Source organism: Sparus aurata, chromosome 21, assembly GCF_900880675.1.
Source record: "Sparus aurata chromosome 21, fSpaAur1.1, whole genome shotgun sequence".
Lineage (NCBI taxonomy): Eukaryota > Metazoa > Chordata > Actinopteri > Spariformes > Sparidae > Sparus > Sparus aurata.
In genome coordinates this window covers 25,411,079-25,425,460 of record NC_044207.1, presented here as the reverse complement: position 1 = coordinate 25,425,460, position 14,382 = coordinate 25,411,079, and the positions used below count along the sequence as shown (strand labels likewise).

Here is a 14,382-nt window from a genome sequence, read left to right as displayed (position 1 = left end):
TCCTGTGTAGAAACCTGATGTGCTCAGCCTGCCAGACCGGCTCAGGGTCCTGGACTTGCTGATGGCGTCTTCCAGACCCGAGAAAAGTTCTTGCGAGAGCGATCATTTCGACCCAAACCGAGATCTTTCTCCAACCCCCTAAACATAAGACGATCTTAAACAAAGTGCACTAACATAATCAGTTTGTACAATGAAGAGAGACGGTGTTACTGTTTCAAATCGAAATAAATACCAACTTCAATATTTACATTTAAAATAAATACATCGGTCCATACAGACGTACAGACCACATATATATTTCTTCTTCTTCATCTCCTTAATTTCTGTAAACTTTGGAAGGTACCATGAGTACAACCACTCATAATGTCTGACCGCCGTGCAGCCATCTGTAAGCGCAGGACCGCGAGCCAATCTGGCGAGCCGAGCACATCTGGTACCTACACCGTTTCATGTCTCAAAGTCAGTGGATTGTTTGAGCCTGTTTTCAGCCTGATATATGTTCTGTTGTAGTGTTGTAGTACTCGAGATCCGTCTTTTTACAAGGTCTGGCCTCTGGTCAACCACGTTTTCACTTGTGCTGGTCTCTGTCTCAGACAAAGAGAACTCTGGATTTTATTTCACGATCGGTCAAGACCATGACTGCAGGGATGATGTTGACTATGAGAAAAGACATCTAGAGCTGATGCTTGCACAAAAAAAAAGTAGTAGTAGAAAAATTAGTGTTGAATAAAAGTGGTTGAGTCAATCAGCTCCTTAGTTTGTATTTGTCGTTCACAGAGAACAAAGTAAAATCCCTCGGCAATGATTTTTGATTATTTTATGAAGACACATGATCAGTACAGATGTATAAATATATCACAGACAATGTTTTACTAAAATTTCAATAGATAGTCCAGAATTTTACAAGTCAATGTTGGACAGGAAGTCCTCGTCAGGCTCAGTGTGTAATGTGGTGACCTTGGCAGGTGGAGATTTGGCATCATCCAGCAGCTTTTTCTCCAGCGCTGCATCCTCTGGGCTGAGCTCCTCTCCTTTGGTCATTACATACACGAAATATTCAAAACCTCCGTCGTAACTGAACTTCTTTATCGACCAGTTATACTCGGCGCGAGCGTAGAGGCGTTTCCTGAGGAAGGGGCTGTGGAAGGTGATGGAGACGAATCGTCCTCCGGGCTTCAAGCAGCGACTGATCTGGGTAAGAAAAAAAGAGAAGACGAAGAGTATTAGAAGACTATAAAGTAACCAAATACCTCTACCTCTACCTGAGCAGCCTGCTGAATCATTTGAAAGTGCTGCCATCACAGTGCACGCGATCATTTCTACGTTTCATAACTGAATTTCAGCCATCAAATCACTCACAATCAATGGATGTATTCATTTCATCCGTACAATGGAACATGTTGCAAAAGTCATAAAAACTTGCAGGTTTTTAAGGCATATTATATTTTATTAGAACTTTTCTTGGCGACATGATGCAAAAGGTGTGCCACAGGGCGACGACCTGTGTCATAGTCCTTCTACACATCGGTCAAATAACAAATTCCCTTATAAAAAGGCATCTCCCCAGTCAGGCACACTGCATCGCTGTAAGCCAGAGCAAACGTTCTGCAGCGGGCGGGCTGCTCAGCCATGCAGGCCGATAACACAGCGTGACAGCAGGAAAACTGTGAAGGTCCCTCCGTATGAATAATTGTTGTTCTGGGTCCGTCAACACTCCAGTGTGTTGATCCTTCGTGCGAGATACACGTGTGCATCGCGACACAGTGAGCTTCAGAGGGCTGCAGAGCCCGAGCACACACACACACACACACACACACACACACACACACACACACACACACACAGAAAATGAAAACTGACACAAGCATGCAGAGACGCATTTAGCTGGAGGGAGTTTCTCCAGAGACAGAAGTGTGCATGTCGCAGTGAAGAGACATAATCTGCAGAGCTCTGAGCTGTGGGCAACAAACTTACTGTATTTCTGACATCAACATGTAAACTGGGACCGCATGTTGTCCCAACACATCGCCACAGAGCGATTACAGGCAGACAAGCAGGTTTAATGGCAACAAGTGAGCATGAACCTGCAAATAAACAACAGCTTGGGTCACGTGACGTGGACTCGAGTCAGTATCGACAGGTCTTGACCAAAAAAAGAAAAAAGAAAAAAGAATTGACACTATTTGCAACCAGTGACTTAACTTTCACCTTTAAGTGACTTTACATTCCAAATGATTTAATAAAAACAAATGAAAACTTTGAGTCCGTCAGTAGCCAATTAAAGTGGCATAAAATGACAATGCTTTGGTCAACAAAAACCCGTACATCAACACACAATACTTAAGGTTCAAAAAACACTATGTGAGTTGCAACGACTTTTAAGGCTTCCCTATGAAAGGCAAGTTGAGGCTGCAAATTCTCTCTGACCAACTATGACTTGGCTAATTCAGGCGACTATCTAGATACTGGTGTCCTACGTCATCCTGCCACTCAAACATCCTGAATCCACCACTGTCACTTTCTAATCTGAGCTATGGTGTCGTTGCTGCTGTTAAGGAGCAGGTAATGGAAGTTTTGAACTTGATTTCAGACCTGTTTGCCTAAATTTGGGTTCTTGACATCAAAGCAAGACTTCAGACTTACTTCCTTGCAGAGTGAGGACGTTGTTTGACTGGAATCTCAACATTGAAAAACACTGAACTGATTTGGAAGAGCTTGAAAAAACATATCTGAGCTCTGCAAATAGTCCACTTTTTTGTCTAATTGAAGATGAACAGCACGTGGACATCTACTGTTTCAAGGGACCGGTTAACTAATTATGAACATGTGAAAATTCATAATTCATGAGCTTATTCATGATTCAAGCCTCTCACTGTAAAGTGCCGTGACAAGCTCCTGCCTGGTCTCTGTGGATGGCTCCATGCCTGGGCTTCGAAGGGCTCACGTGTGACCGTCATGAAAGCCGCCGAGGTAATGTAATGCAGCCAGGACGGAGTAGTAGTAGCGGCCTGTGCAACGCGCCGTGGAGGAGCACAGCGGCTCCCCCCTCCGCGCTCTCTCCGGGTCTTTGGAGAGAAGGGTCGCTCTGAGATGAGCACGTGTATCCTGCTCTTCTCACATGATTTCATCTCCACCAGCAAGCAGCCCGATCATGAATTATTCACTCTCCACTGTGACATGGAAGAAAAGCGAGAGGAAGGGTGGAGGGGGCGCTGGATATGGGAGAGAATGAGTAATATAATGCACAAAAAATGGAGGGGAAAGGGGCCTGCTGATCTGGATTAGGTCACGCCTGATGAAAACACACAGAAGCAGAGAGAGGAACTTTAAGTTTGGACAAAATATGTTTGTTTTTTTTTGCCCAGATATCGTAAGTGTTCCTGAACCAAATACTAAATTCTCTTCATACAGAATCAACAGTCTCATTTCTTAACTTGCACATCTCAACTCAGCTGTCGGGTGAAAACTCACATTAAGTGGAACAAATGTTCCTCTTCAGGGCAAAATATAGCTCGAGCGTTAATATGTGATGAGCGCCATGAATTTTCCTAATCTGCAATTTTAAGAGGAACACTCCACATCTAAAACAGTGAACGGGCCTATTTTCCGAAAAATGTTGAAGATTCTTTTATGCAGGATGTCTTCAGTTGAGCTTAAAGGACAAGATCACCTTTCACACACACACACACACACACACAAAAAAAGTTATTTACACCCTCAATGCGTGGCTAAGCTCCTGCACCCATTTCAGACGGGCTGTGACGACGACTGACGCTTCCATCTTGGGAGATAAAGACTTCTGTTTAAATAACAGTGTAAATAACGTCTTTTTAAAATCAATTTGGGATCTCTGGGATTCCGGGTATCAAGCCAGACTCCAGAGTCCATACTCCAGAGTATTGAGCCATATTGTGTTTTTTTTGTTGTTTTTTTTTGCAATTTTTTTGTTTAGGTTTCAAAACAAGTCCCCATTTACTTCAGTTGTTCAGGAAAATACGGCAACACTGTTTGGCTGTGAAGCTCCACAAATGTCTTGTGGGCTACTAAAACTTTACCCTACACACAACAACAACAACATATGTAAGATACAAAACGTATAAGCCTTTGGAGCTGTTGAAAGGCATATTACTTTTGCCTTTGACAGCGCTAGGCTAACTCTCTCTCTCTTGATATTCTTATCTGACACTGGGTGACTGACGGTATTGCAGCATACAAACATAATCTCTCTCAAAACAACACATTTTACCTTAAAGCTAAAATAATCAATCACTCTTCATTAGGAAACCTAAAAACGCTGAAACCAAACTGACAGATTCCCTGCCAACACGACACTGATTTACTCCTGGTCTGGTTTTAATCCAAACCAGAAACGTTGGGTCTCTTTATGTGCTGGATGTTTGTCTATAGTCACTGAAGCCGTCTGCCTGCCATCTGGCAGTGTTCAGGTAGAGTGCGATGTGCTTAAAGGAGCTTTGTTGCTAAAACAGCTGGGATTAAATACGCGGGTTACGCAAGGCCAAACCGCTGAGCTGCAGACATAGGTGTTATTCTTTTTTCGTTGTTGCAATTTTGGTGCTGTGATTGACCCTTTTATTACAGAGTGCTTTTTTCTGGGTCAATGTCAGTGTAAAAATATATCAGGTTTAAAGCCAACAGTGCGGAGCATATTTTCGGCCTTATAACCTTAAATATGACGTTGCGACAGTTTCCCCTCAGAAGGCCAGGTCACAAAAAGGACAGTAAACCAAGAGAGGGGAGTTAACAAAGTGCATCATCCTGACTTCACCCCTTCAGCAATTATTCATGCCACTGAGATGTATGGGTGCACCCTCTGTACCTGTGCAGTGTAACTCCAGAGCCTTATGTCACTCTTGGTCGGAGGACTGACGTCATTGCAACCCGAGATGACACTGAACTATAGCGAGCAGCTCAGCTATAACCACGGCCTGCTTGACGGCTCGGCTGGCAGCCGGAGGGCTGCTTCAAACAGCACATCCTGCTATGTTTCGCACCCTTAATACCCCTGCCCACTTTAGGTGCGTTTGCAGGAAACGTTACTGGCCGTGATTCTCACACACTCAGCTGCAACGGCGTGAGTGCATGCGTGCACTCACAGGAAATCCTTACGAGAACGAGAGAATGATGCATCGAGTGCGGTGAGTCATATTTACACACATTCCGTACGTTATCGGCACACTCACTACGATAAAGGCTCTGGCACAATGTAAATCATCTCTCACACACACACACACACACATCAGAGTGGTGGTATTATTACGATATGAAGCATCAACAGTGGCGGGTCGGATGTTCATCTGCTCCCTGAATGCAGCAGAAAAACAAGTGTTCGACTTACAGAAAGAAAGATAAGAGCGCATTTTTCAGGACGTGTAGATAAGCCGCAAAAATGTCTCGGATCAACAGGTGAGTGAGGGCTCGCTGGCTGCTACACCCAAACACTGGAGTAAGGAAACAGCATCCCCAAAAACACTGAGTCAGTTTCCCCCCCGTCCACTCTCAGGCAGACGCCTGTAAGCTGATCCTAAGTGGGCCACAGGGCTTCTCCAAGAAGACAGAGGAAACCACTCTGTTAGTGCCCATCTTCACACACTCACACTCTACTGATTCGATTCCTCAACACCCACACTCCATCACGGCTCGCGCTCTCACACACACACACAGACACACACACACACACAGCATCATGGCCTCTCCTGAATTATTCAGCGTGGTGGCGGAAGCTCGTGTCTAAGTGACCTGACCTGTCTTGAGTGCACTGCAACAAAGAGGTAATGTGAGATCCGGAGTCAAGGTCCCACGTGAGGAATTCCAGGTAACCCCACGGCCATCTTGAGATGTGGTAGGACGTCGTTTATCATTTTATTGTATATGAACGATAGTCAGCATGCGATAGTATTCATTGTTTTCCTCAATTTCATGATGCTATTATGTCTGCAATCTTGCACAGGTTCTCTCAGGAACAGCAACAGGCTCTGAAGTCGTTTTTCATAGTGGCCAAACCCTGTAATTACAACATCACGTGAATGTACGGTAATGTAACCTTGAGCCACTTTGAGTCAGTGGAGCAGCTGCACAATTAAATCGCTTTATCCCCTTTTAAGTTAGTCAGAGGCTAAACTAAAAGTCGGCCAGCTGACCAGCGGAAGCCTCCAGCGCACGCCCTCTATGGGCCCTACAACGTGGAAGATCCGGTTAATATTTGGGAAGTCGAGCTTTTTTTTGGCTTCATTGGGCTGTCACGAACAGGGTCCAGACACCAGATCTCTAATGTTGGATCTTTGTTGGACTAAATGAATGAATAAAGTTGTGTTTTGTCCGGTGTTGTTGGGAGTTCCTCCACTCAGGATCTTGATTAATGATCTGTTTTTTTCTGTCCGACTGTGACACCAACACTTGCATCACTTGGAAACGCAGCCGGGTGAAAGTTGTCCATTTTTCCCACTTTCAGTTTCAGTTGTTGCCAAACCAAACCGATGATGCAACACCATAACAAGCTGCAGCTGCCCTTTTTTGGGGGTTTAAAAGCAGCTTAACAATCAGAACATTGTGATCGACCCCACTAAGAATGAGCTTGGTGGGCACGACAGACTTTGGGTTGGGAGAAATAAATGATTTGAAATAAATTTGAATTATTAACTTTGTATACGTCAGTCTGAGTCACTGCCTGACCTTTTCTGGATTAGTCAGAGAGAAGATAAGCTGTCGATCCAAAGATGAATGGCATTTCATCTCCTCGGCAGCCTCTCTTTCTCCAGGTGTATGTCCTCAGTTTCTCCTATTCACGGCTTTGTCTTCCTGTCCTTACGGGATTGCAATAATACTCATCCTCTGTTCGCTCTATTCTCGCCTCTCTGAGCTTTCGGTTGGCCTTAAGATACTGTACATGAGATAACGGTGGTCAGATGAGGATTCGGGTGGCGGGCGGTCACATCTCACTCTGTGGATCCACTCTGCAGGACCTTCAGGTTACATAATCTGGGTTCATCTGAGATTCAAAAAAGTAATTTGTGGCTCCAGAGGGAGAAAAAGTCACACACGGTCATCCTTTCTATTCTTCCTACATCAATGCATCTATTAGATGATTTACGACAGCTGTCCTCAAGTTCCCTTCATCTGATCAACAAACTAAAAGGAACTCTTAATGGCATAGATTCTTGAGAGAGGAGATGAAGAAGTTTATTCATGGTGTTGGCGACAGTATTAAGTAAACTCAATGTCCAATTAATGCTTTTTTCTTGAGTTGTAAAACACACCTGACAGCCTCCATCACAACTTCAACTCTCCCTCTGCCCTGTTTGCTGTTCAACTCCATGAGATGAGGTTCAATAACTCCAGTATTTTTCATCCTAGACCTTTGTTCCTGTGTTTTAAAGTCCAAACAACTAATGGGGACAACAATTTATGAAATTGGTCAGCTACAAGTACACTAGACCATCAACATGATTTTGAAGCTGTTACTTTAAAGTTAAAAAAATCACATGTTGTTTCAAGAAGTGCGGTTGATTAGTAACCAATCAAAGTAAACACATTTAAAGTAATGACCGGCTCAGGTTGCTCAGTGTCCAACAACATTATGGAGACCTTTTAGTTGAAGGGTAAGATCTTTTGTTAGTTCTTGTTAACTTTAATTGCAACAAATAAAAAGTAGAAGGTGGATCCCTTTGGATTTTTCTGGTCAAAACTTTTCTCTGCTCCGATTCTCTTTTTTAGCTTTCGACTTCCCATCTACAAAGATCCTGGAAAGCTGAAGCGGATTATTACTTTATGTTTTTCTAAATCACTCACAACTTGACTGATAAAAACTTCTAGGAAAGGTTCTGTAAATAGAAACGTGCACAAATGTTACCATGACAAGATGCATGAATGATGGATGGATATTGATGTTAATAAAAGTGGGACGGCAGCTGTGACTGGTCAGGCTGGGATGCGTAGTCCGCTACGCTTCTCAGAAATCAGTTACTGTTTGTTCTGAAGGGACGATGGAGGCTTTTTTTTCGTGCGGGGGATGATTAGTGAGAGCAGAGGTGGATCCTCCGTGTACCTTTATGTGTGCGTGCACCCACCTCGCTGTGGGTGATGCGGTGCTGATCAGCGGGCAGAGACAACAACAGAGTGCTATCTCTGGTCAGCAGACTCGTTTCGAACCACTGCCTACTGTCTCCTTCAGAGATACTGTACACACACACACACACACACACAGAACAAAGCCCACATGCACACTTAACATGCACAGGCAAACACATAGCTGAACTGGGGCAGAGAGAAACAGGGAGGAGGTGTGCTTTTTTATTTAGGTCATATTTCAGATCATTATTTATACATTTTTCTCCCATCTCCTCGGAGGTTGTTTACTGGTCTCGTGTAGCTCGGCAGCCCCCGCCCGCCCCATCCCCTCCCTGAAGGAATGGTTGTTGAAATCAACTGCCTCTCTCTTCCTTTTCCATTTCACCTCACCCCGTAGCCTGCAGCCAGGCATGTGGATGGCAAAAACGTGTAAACGTCTCGAGGAGGGAAAAAAAAAAAAAAAAGGAATGAAGCGGGAGTGGGTGAGAGGATCATGGAGGAACGTAGGGGTGGTGAGAGAATAACGATGGGAGGGAGGGGTGAGAGAATGAGGTCTCATCGGCGGTCTCCTAACAAAGCAGATCTGCTCTACCCTCCAGGGGTGCAACAGCCTGCTTGGTTTCCTCCATCCCTCTATCCCTGTTTTAACGCTCCTCTTCTCTTCTTCTGTCTCCAAGCTTCTGCCTCCGAGAGCCAAATGTGCAAACGCTATACGGCACCATCTGCCCTGAAGGAGCTTGATTTTGTACGAGTATAAAATTTGCCTGAGCGAGTGGGCTGTTGCTGCCCAGGCAAAGAGTCTCGTCCGGAAAGGAAACATGCTTTGATTTAAAAAAAAATTGACACAAAACATAAAAACACCCTCAGTTTTTTTCCAAGTCTGTTTGCTCTGATCTACAGACCCAGATTCCCACCGGAAGACTTACAGTACTTGGCACAGTGACGGATAACGGGGAAAACGTGCGAGTGTTTGGGTTCCCCCTCCTCCACCCTCCTCCAACATCCCTGACTTCTCCATTCTGCCCACCCACCTTTCCTCCCCTCACCCAGATCACACCCCATGTCCTCCGCCCACCCACTAGCACGGATAAATTATACATCAGAGACCCCCCCCCTCCCTCTCCTGTTCTCTCAACATCCATCCGCCCTTGCCTTTTCCACGACAAAAAAATAAAAAAAGGGCTTGTTAGCGCTCAAGTGAACATATAGAAAAAGATGGAAATCTCTAGGCTGATATGAATCCGAGCGCGGGTTGTGTGGGCTTGCGGGGGCTCGTGCTGCCGTATGAAGACAACAACATCCTGCCTTTTCAAAAGTAGGCGCATCCCTCCCTCACACCCGGCGTTGTCATGGAGACAAAAAGTTTTTTAGCGCTGGTCACGGTAACGTATGTAGGTCAGAACGGGACACCTCTCGAAAAACAAAAAACAAAAAAAAACACAACAGGCAGCAGAGCAGTGGAGCTCGTGCCCTTCGTTAGGCGAGGAGGATTGCCGGAAAGTTCAGATAACGAGCTGAGAATACAGCTCGAGAGACACAAAACCACACTGAATGTTTACAGTGGAGATAAACATCATTTCGCTGGGAATTTGAGGCTTTTTCTGTCTGCCGACGAGCAAGACTGTGCGTCAGAAAAGTATTTTCTCAGCAGCCTAATTAGTGGGTTGACTTGAGGTGAATAAAGGCTATTTTCTTAAACAATAAATGTAGCTCATCTGGGTCACTGCTGATGTGTTTACGAAGCGCTCTCTGAAAGCCTCGTCCGGTCGTTTCCCTTGAAACGAGGGAAACTCTTGTCTTGAGGGAGATTTCTCAGCAGCGTGCCCCTGCTGTGCGATGCGATGTCAGTGTGTGTATTGTGCGGCCTGTGCGAGTGCGTCGGACCGCCGTCTAACCGATCAGCATCTTCGCATACAGGCTGCCACATTCTCCCCCTCTGGCAATCCGGCACGCCGAGCTAAAATTAAAAACCTCCCTTTCTTCCCTTTCCATCAAAAATAACCGTCTCTGGCTTTTATCTCTCCTTTCTTCTTTATCTCTCCCACTCCCTCCTCAGCCTTTCAGCCTTCCCTTTCCATCGGGGACCGGAGAGAGGTTTGTTTTAATTACCGAACTACTTTTCACACCGGCGCCGAAAGACAGAGACACACTTCAGACACCCACACTCGCCCACTGTCATGCTCCCAGCATCCTCGCACTGGCTTTTATGCCTTTACAAACAGTTTGTGTGAGCATTAGCTTGTGTTTACTTTTTCTAAAAAAAACTCGCCTTTATCCACGGTCACTTCTTCACAGCAGTCAAAGTTATAGAAAGCAGCATTTCACTGCGGTCAAATATGCTAAATGACTCGAGCAATGTTTGCTATTTTTGGTGCAGAGTGATGAAAAAATTATGCACACTTTGGTGAGAAAACTTGGATGGGAAGGCACAGAGTCAGCGAATGTGTGATTAATAAACTCATCTGCATTTCAGAACAGTTCAAAAAATAGTAAAACTCAGAGGAATATGAGCTGCCGAGAAACTGGAGCAAAACGTGAGCAGCTGGGAGAGGGATGGTGTCCCCCTCTCTTTGCCTCACAGCCTTTGGATCTGATGCTTTTAAAGCCCAGGACACGTATTACACTTATCAAGCCCTTGGTGGCACTTCTATGTAATTATCCATTATCCAAGTTCTTGTGGGGAGACTTACGTCAGCAGCCGCTGGGTGATTAGTTTATTGTTGTCATTCTCTATTTAGCAACAATTACACAGCAGCTTATTCTTTCCGACTTTATATGATTAGTTTTCAGCCATAAACAGCCACTACATAGCTAATATATTTTTCAGTTTCACGTTTCATATCTTAAAAGCCAATCAATCAAGAGCGACAGATATCGCGGACAGATCCAGAGCCAAAACAGAAACTTCAATAAAATCTTCAAATTCAAAGCGTCTGTCTCTCCTTTTTAATGGCGACCCAGAGATAAAGAGCTTGGCAGCAGCTGGAGAAGGAGGGAGACGCAGTGAGAGAGGCAGGCAGAAAAAAGGAAGTAAAATGGGCCAGTGTGTCTGGCTGCTGAAGGGGTCTCCCGCGGGACGGGGAAGGGGGACAGGACAGCCCGGTGGAGGTTCCAGCAGCACACTAACACAGTCCAGGCCTTTCACTAGGCCAGTAGCACAGGGAAGCCTCTGGACGTGAAACCAAAGACATTGGCACCGGAACCACCTCGCTGCTTCCAAGGCAGCTCTGAGGGAGTACTCTTGTCTGTCTTTTTAAACTACTACTACTACTAACTTGTCAATGAACTTCACAAGAAATATCTGACCCTAGAAATGATGGCTGCCACTTTTTCTTCAAGATCGCCCGAATGTGAGAAAAGTACACATTTAGTCTGTTTGATTTAAAAATTGCAGGAATATTGCTGTCAGTCTGTTAGCTGACTTTGTAAAACACTAATACCCTGTGATATTAGCTTGATCCATTGATCGTTTATGTATCCCTTTGGTTTAGATGTGTGTCCCCTGGTAAATGTTTTGTGTGTATTTGTGGTAGTTGCATGTCTCTCTGTAGTTGTTTTAATTGTTTTGTTGTATTAAATGTTTTAATAGGGGGGCCAGGTTGGGGCCGGCTTTTTTGTTAGGGGGCACATACAACCCGGAAAAAAAGATACATCCCTCATTCAGACAAAACAGTGTTTACAATTTCAGCTATTTTGATTGGGTAGTAAACTGCTGAGACACTTTATTTCTGCCTTTCCCTTCAAAACAAAATCATTGCAAGAAATCTGTCATTGTATTATTAATGCAGACTCACTGTCAGGGGGGCCACAGGGGGGTCCAGACTCGGAGTTACGGGGGCACTGGCCCCTGTTGGCCCCTCCCTAGAACCGCCCCTGCTTTGTAGTCCTTTGTGTCTCTTTGTGGTAGCTGTTTGTTTCTTTGGCGTTGTTTTACATATTTTTGTGGTAGCTTTTTGTCTCTTTGGAGTTGTTTTGTGTCTCTTTGTGGTAGCTGTGTGGCTCTTTGGAGTTGTTTTGTGTCTCTTTGTGGTAGCTGTGTGTCTTTTTGGAGTTGTTTTGTATCTCTTTGTGGTAGCTGTGTGTCTCTTTGGAGTTGTTTTGTATGTCTATGTTGTAGATGTGTATCTCTTTGTAGTCCTTTTGTTTCTCTTTGTGGTAGTTGTGGTAGTTGTTGGTGTATCTCTTTGTAGTCCTTTTGTTTCTCTTTGTGGTAGTTGTGGTAGTTGTGTGTCTCTCTTTGGAGTTGTTTTGAGTCTCTTTGTGGTAGCTGTGTCTCTCTCTTTGGAGTTGTTTTGTGTCTCTTTGTGGTAGCCTTTTGTCTCTTTGGAGTTGTTTTGTATGTCTATGTTGTAGATGTGTATCTCTTTGTAGTCCTTTTGTTTCTCTTTGTGGTAGTTGTGTGTCTCTCTTTGGAGTTGTTTTGAGTCTCTTTGTGGTAGCTGTGTCTCTCTCTTTGGAGTTGTTTTGTGTCTCTTTGTGGTAGCTTTTTGTCTCTTTGGAGTTGTTTTGTATGTCTATGTTGTAGATGTGTATCTCTTTGTAGTCCTTTTGTTTCTCTTTGTGGTAGTTGTGTGTCTGTCTTTGTAGTCCTTTTGTGTCTCTTTGTGGTAGTTGTGTGTCTCTGGAGTTGTTTTGTGTCTCTTTGTGGTAGCTGTGTGTTGATTTTTTTTCTTTGGAGTTGATTTTGACCTTTTTATTGTCCTTTTCTTTATTTGTTTTGTGTCTTACTATAGTGGTTTTACTTTCGCAAAGAATTAATAACAGCTAACTCAAACAGATGTCTGTCTGGCCTAGGGCCCTCCTAACATCCTCAGTGCATGAGCTCGTACCCAATAGGCCCCCGTTCATCCATAGCTCAAACAGAACTTGATCAGATTGAATTCTGCCTGGTCGCTGTACTGAGGCAGGACAGGAAAACAGTGTTACCAGAGTTGTAGGAGAAAACTGTGGAAGCTAGCACACATAAGGAGCTGACAAGAGCATTCGACAAGTTGAAAGTGTTTTACTTCCAGTTTTTGTAATACCCAGTCATGTAGTTATTATTGCCCTTTCTGGCTAGACAATGGCGAGCTTTGCAATTTTGCCAAATTTGGTCTAATTAAGCTCAGTGTGAAAGAAACCAAGTTCAATTAGCAACAGCCAGCGAAATATCGGCCATGAGTTTTGTGTTTGAGACCAAAAGTTTCAGAGACATTAGAAAGTGTTATCCAGAGAGGAGGCATTTTTGGCACCAGTAACTAGGGCAAAGGAACTGGCTCTATGATGACTAAGAATCCTTGAGTTTTGTGTAAAAACGATGTGTTCCAGTTTTCCACCTTATCTGACCACTTGTATGTTAGAATTTATTTTTTACCTGCCATTATTTCTAGGCCAGTACTCAGCTCAGACGCCCGGAGAAAGACTCTTCCTCCACTGCTCTCAACCCACCGGAGACCTCCCAGTGACTCATTCTACAACAAAGCAGTAGTGGGTCGCCTTTGCTTTTAACTCGCTGGCTTGGCTAATAAAAAAAAGTAGTACCCAGCAATTGTGAAGGGCCACATTTAGTCATGAGTGCAACAAGTAAATTGTTTTTACCTTTCTCAGGTTCCATCCGAGGAGGAAGAGGAGCAAAAGTTCACTCCAAACTGAAAAGCCCACTGACGGAAACCAATGAATTTAAGACAGTGCTTTTTCAGAAAAATAACAGTATCAAGTCAATTCATGTATGGATAAAGGACCCTGGTGCATTTACTCTGTCCTCCGCTGCTTCACGCAAGCACTTTAATTCAAAACATGAATCCCTTAAAAATACAGTAGAGAACAGGTTTTGTTGTGCTGAATAACAGTAGCACTAATTGACTGAGTGACTGTGGAGAGAATTAGAGGTAGAAAACACACGTGCAGCACTGGGCTGCTGCAGCCGTGGGTAGGCCAGTTTCCATAACAACCTGAAAAAAGACATTAAAAAAAAAAACTTAACAACTTTTGCTAATCTATTCTTCAAGTTTGGGTGCAAGAAAGCGAGTCTGCTCATCTGTTTGTGCTTTTGATACACATATTGTGTACATAATTGCAGACTAAGTTGATTATTAATGACGCAAAACTAGATCTCTTGATTCTTTCGTCGCTATGCCTCGTCCAGGTTCTCACTTGAAGGCAACTAAACACACAATGACTTTGATATATTGTTCTTACATATGACGTTTAACAATATAGATCGAACATTATTATTTATGTTTGTGGGCTTCCAACATGAGTTCTGTCATGTGATAGCTACGTGGCTGCAGAGTTTGAATGGATGTAATCACGTACTGT

The 14,382-nt window shown here is 44.0% G+C and overlaps 1 protein-coding gene across 1 annotated transcript in view; it reads right to left on the bottom strand.

The window, feature by feature from the left end:
* Positions 1 to 802: 802 nt before the first annotated feature.
* The window catches only part of ece2a (endothelin converting enzyme 2a), a 74,102-nt gene continuing 60,522 nt past the window's right edge, over positions 803 to 14,382 (bottom strand). Inside the window, exon 4 of the mRNA XM_030402022.1 lies at positions 803 to 1,191. Coding sequence (XP_030257882.1) covers positions 901 to 1,191 — 291 coding nt within the window. The 3' untranslated portion in view covers positions 803 to 900. The remainder of the gene's footprint in view (positions 1,192 to 14,382) is intronic.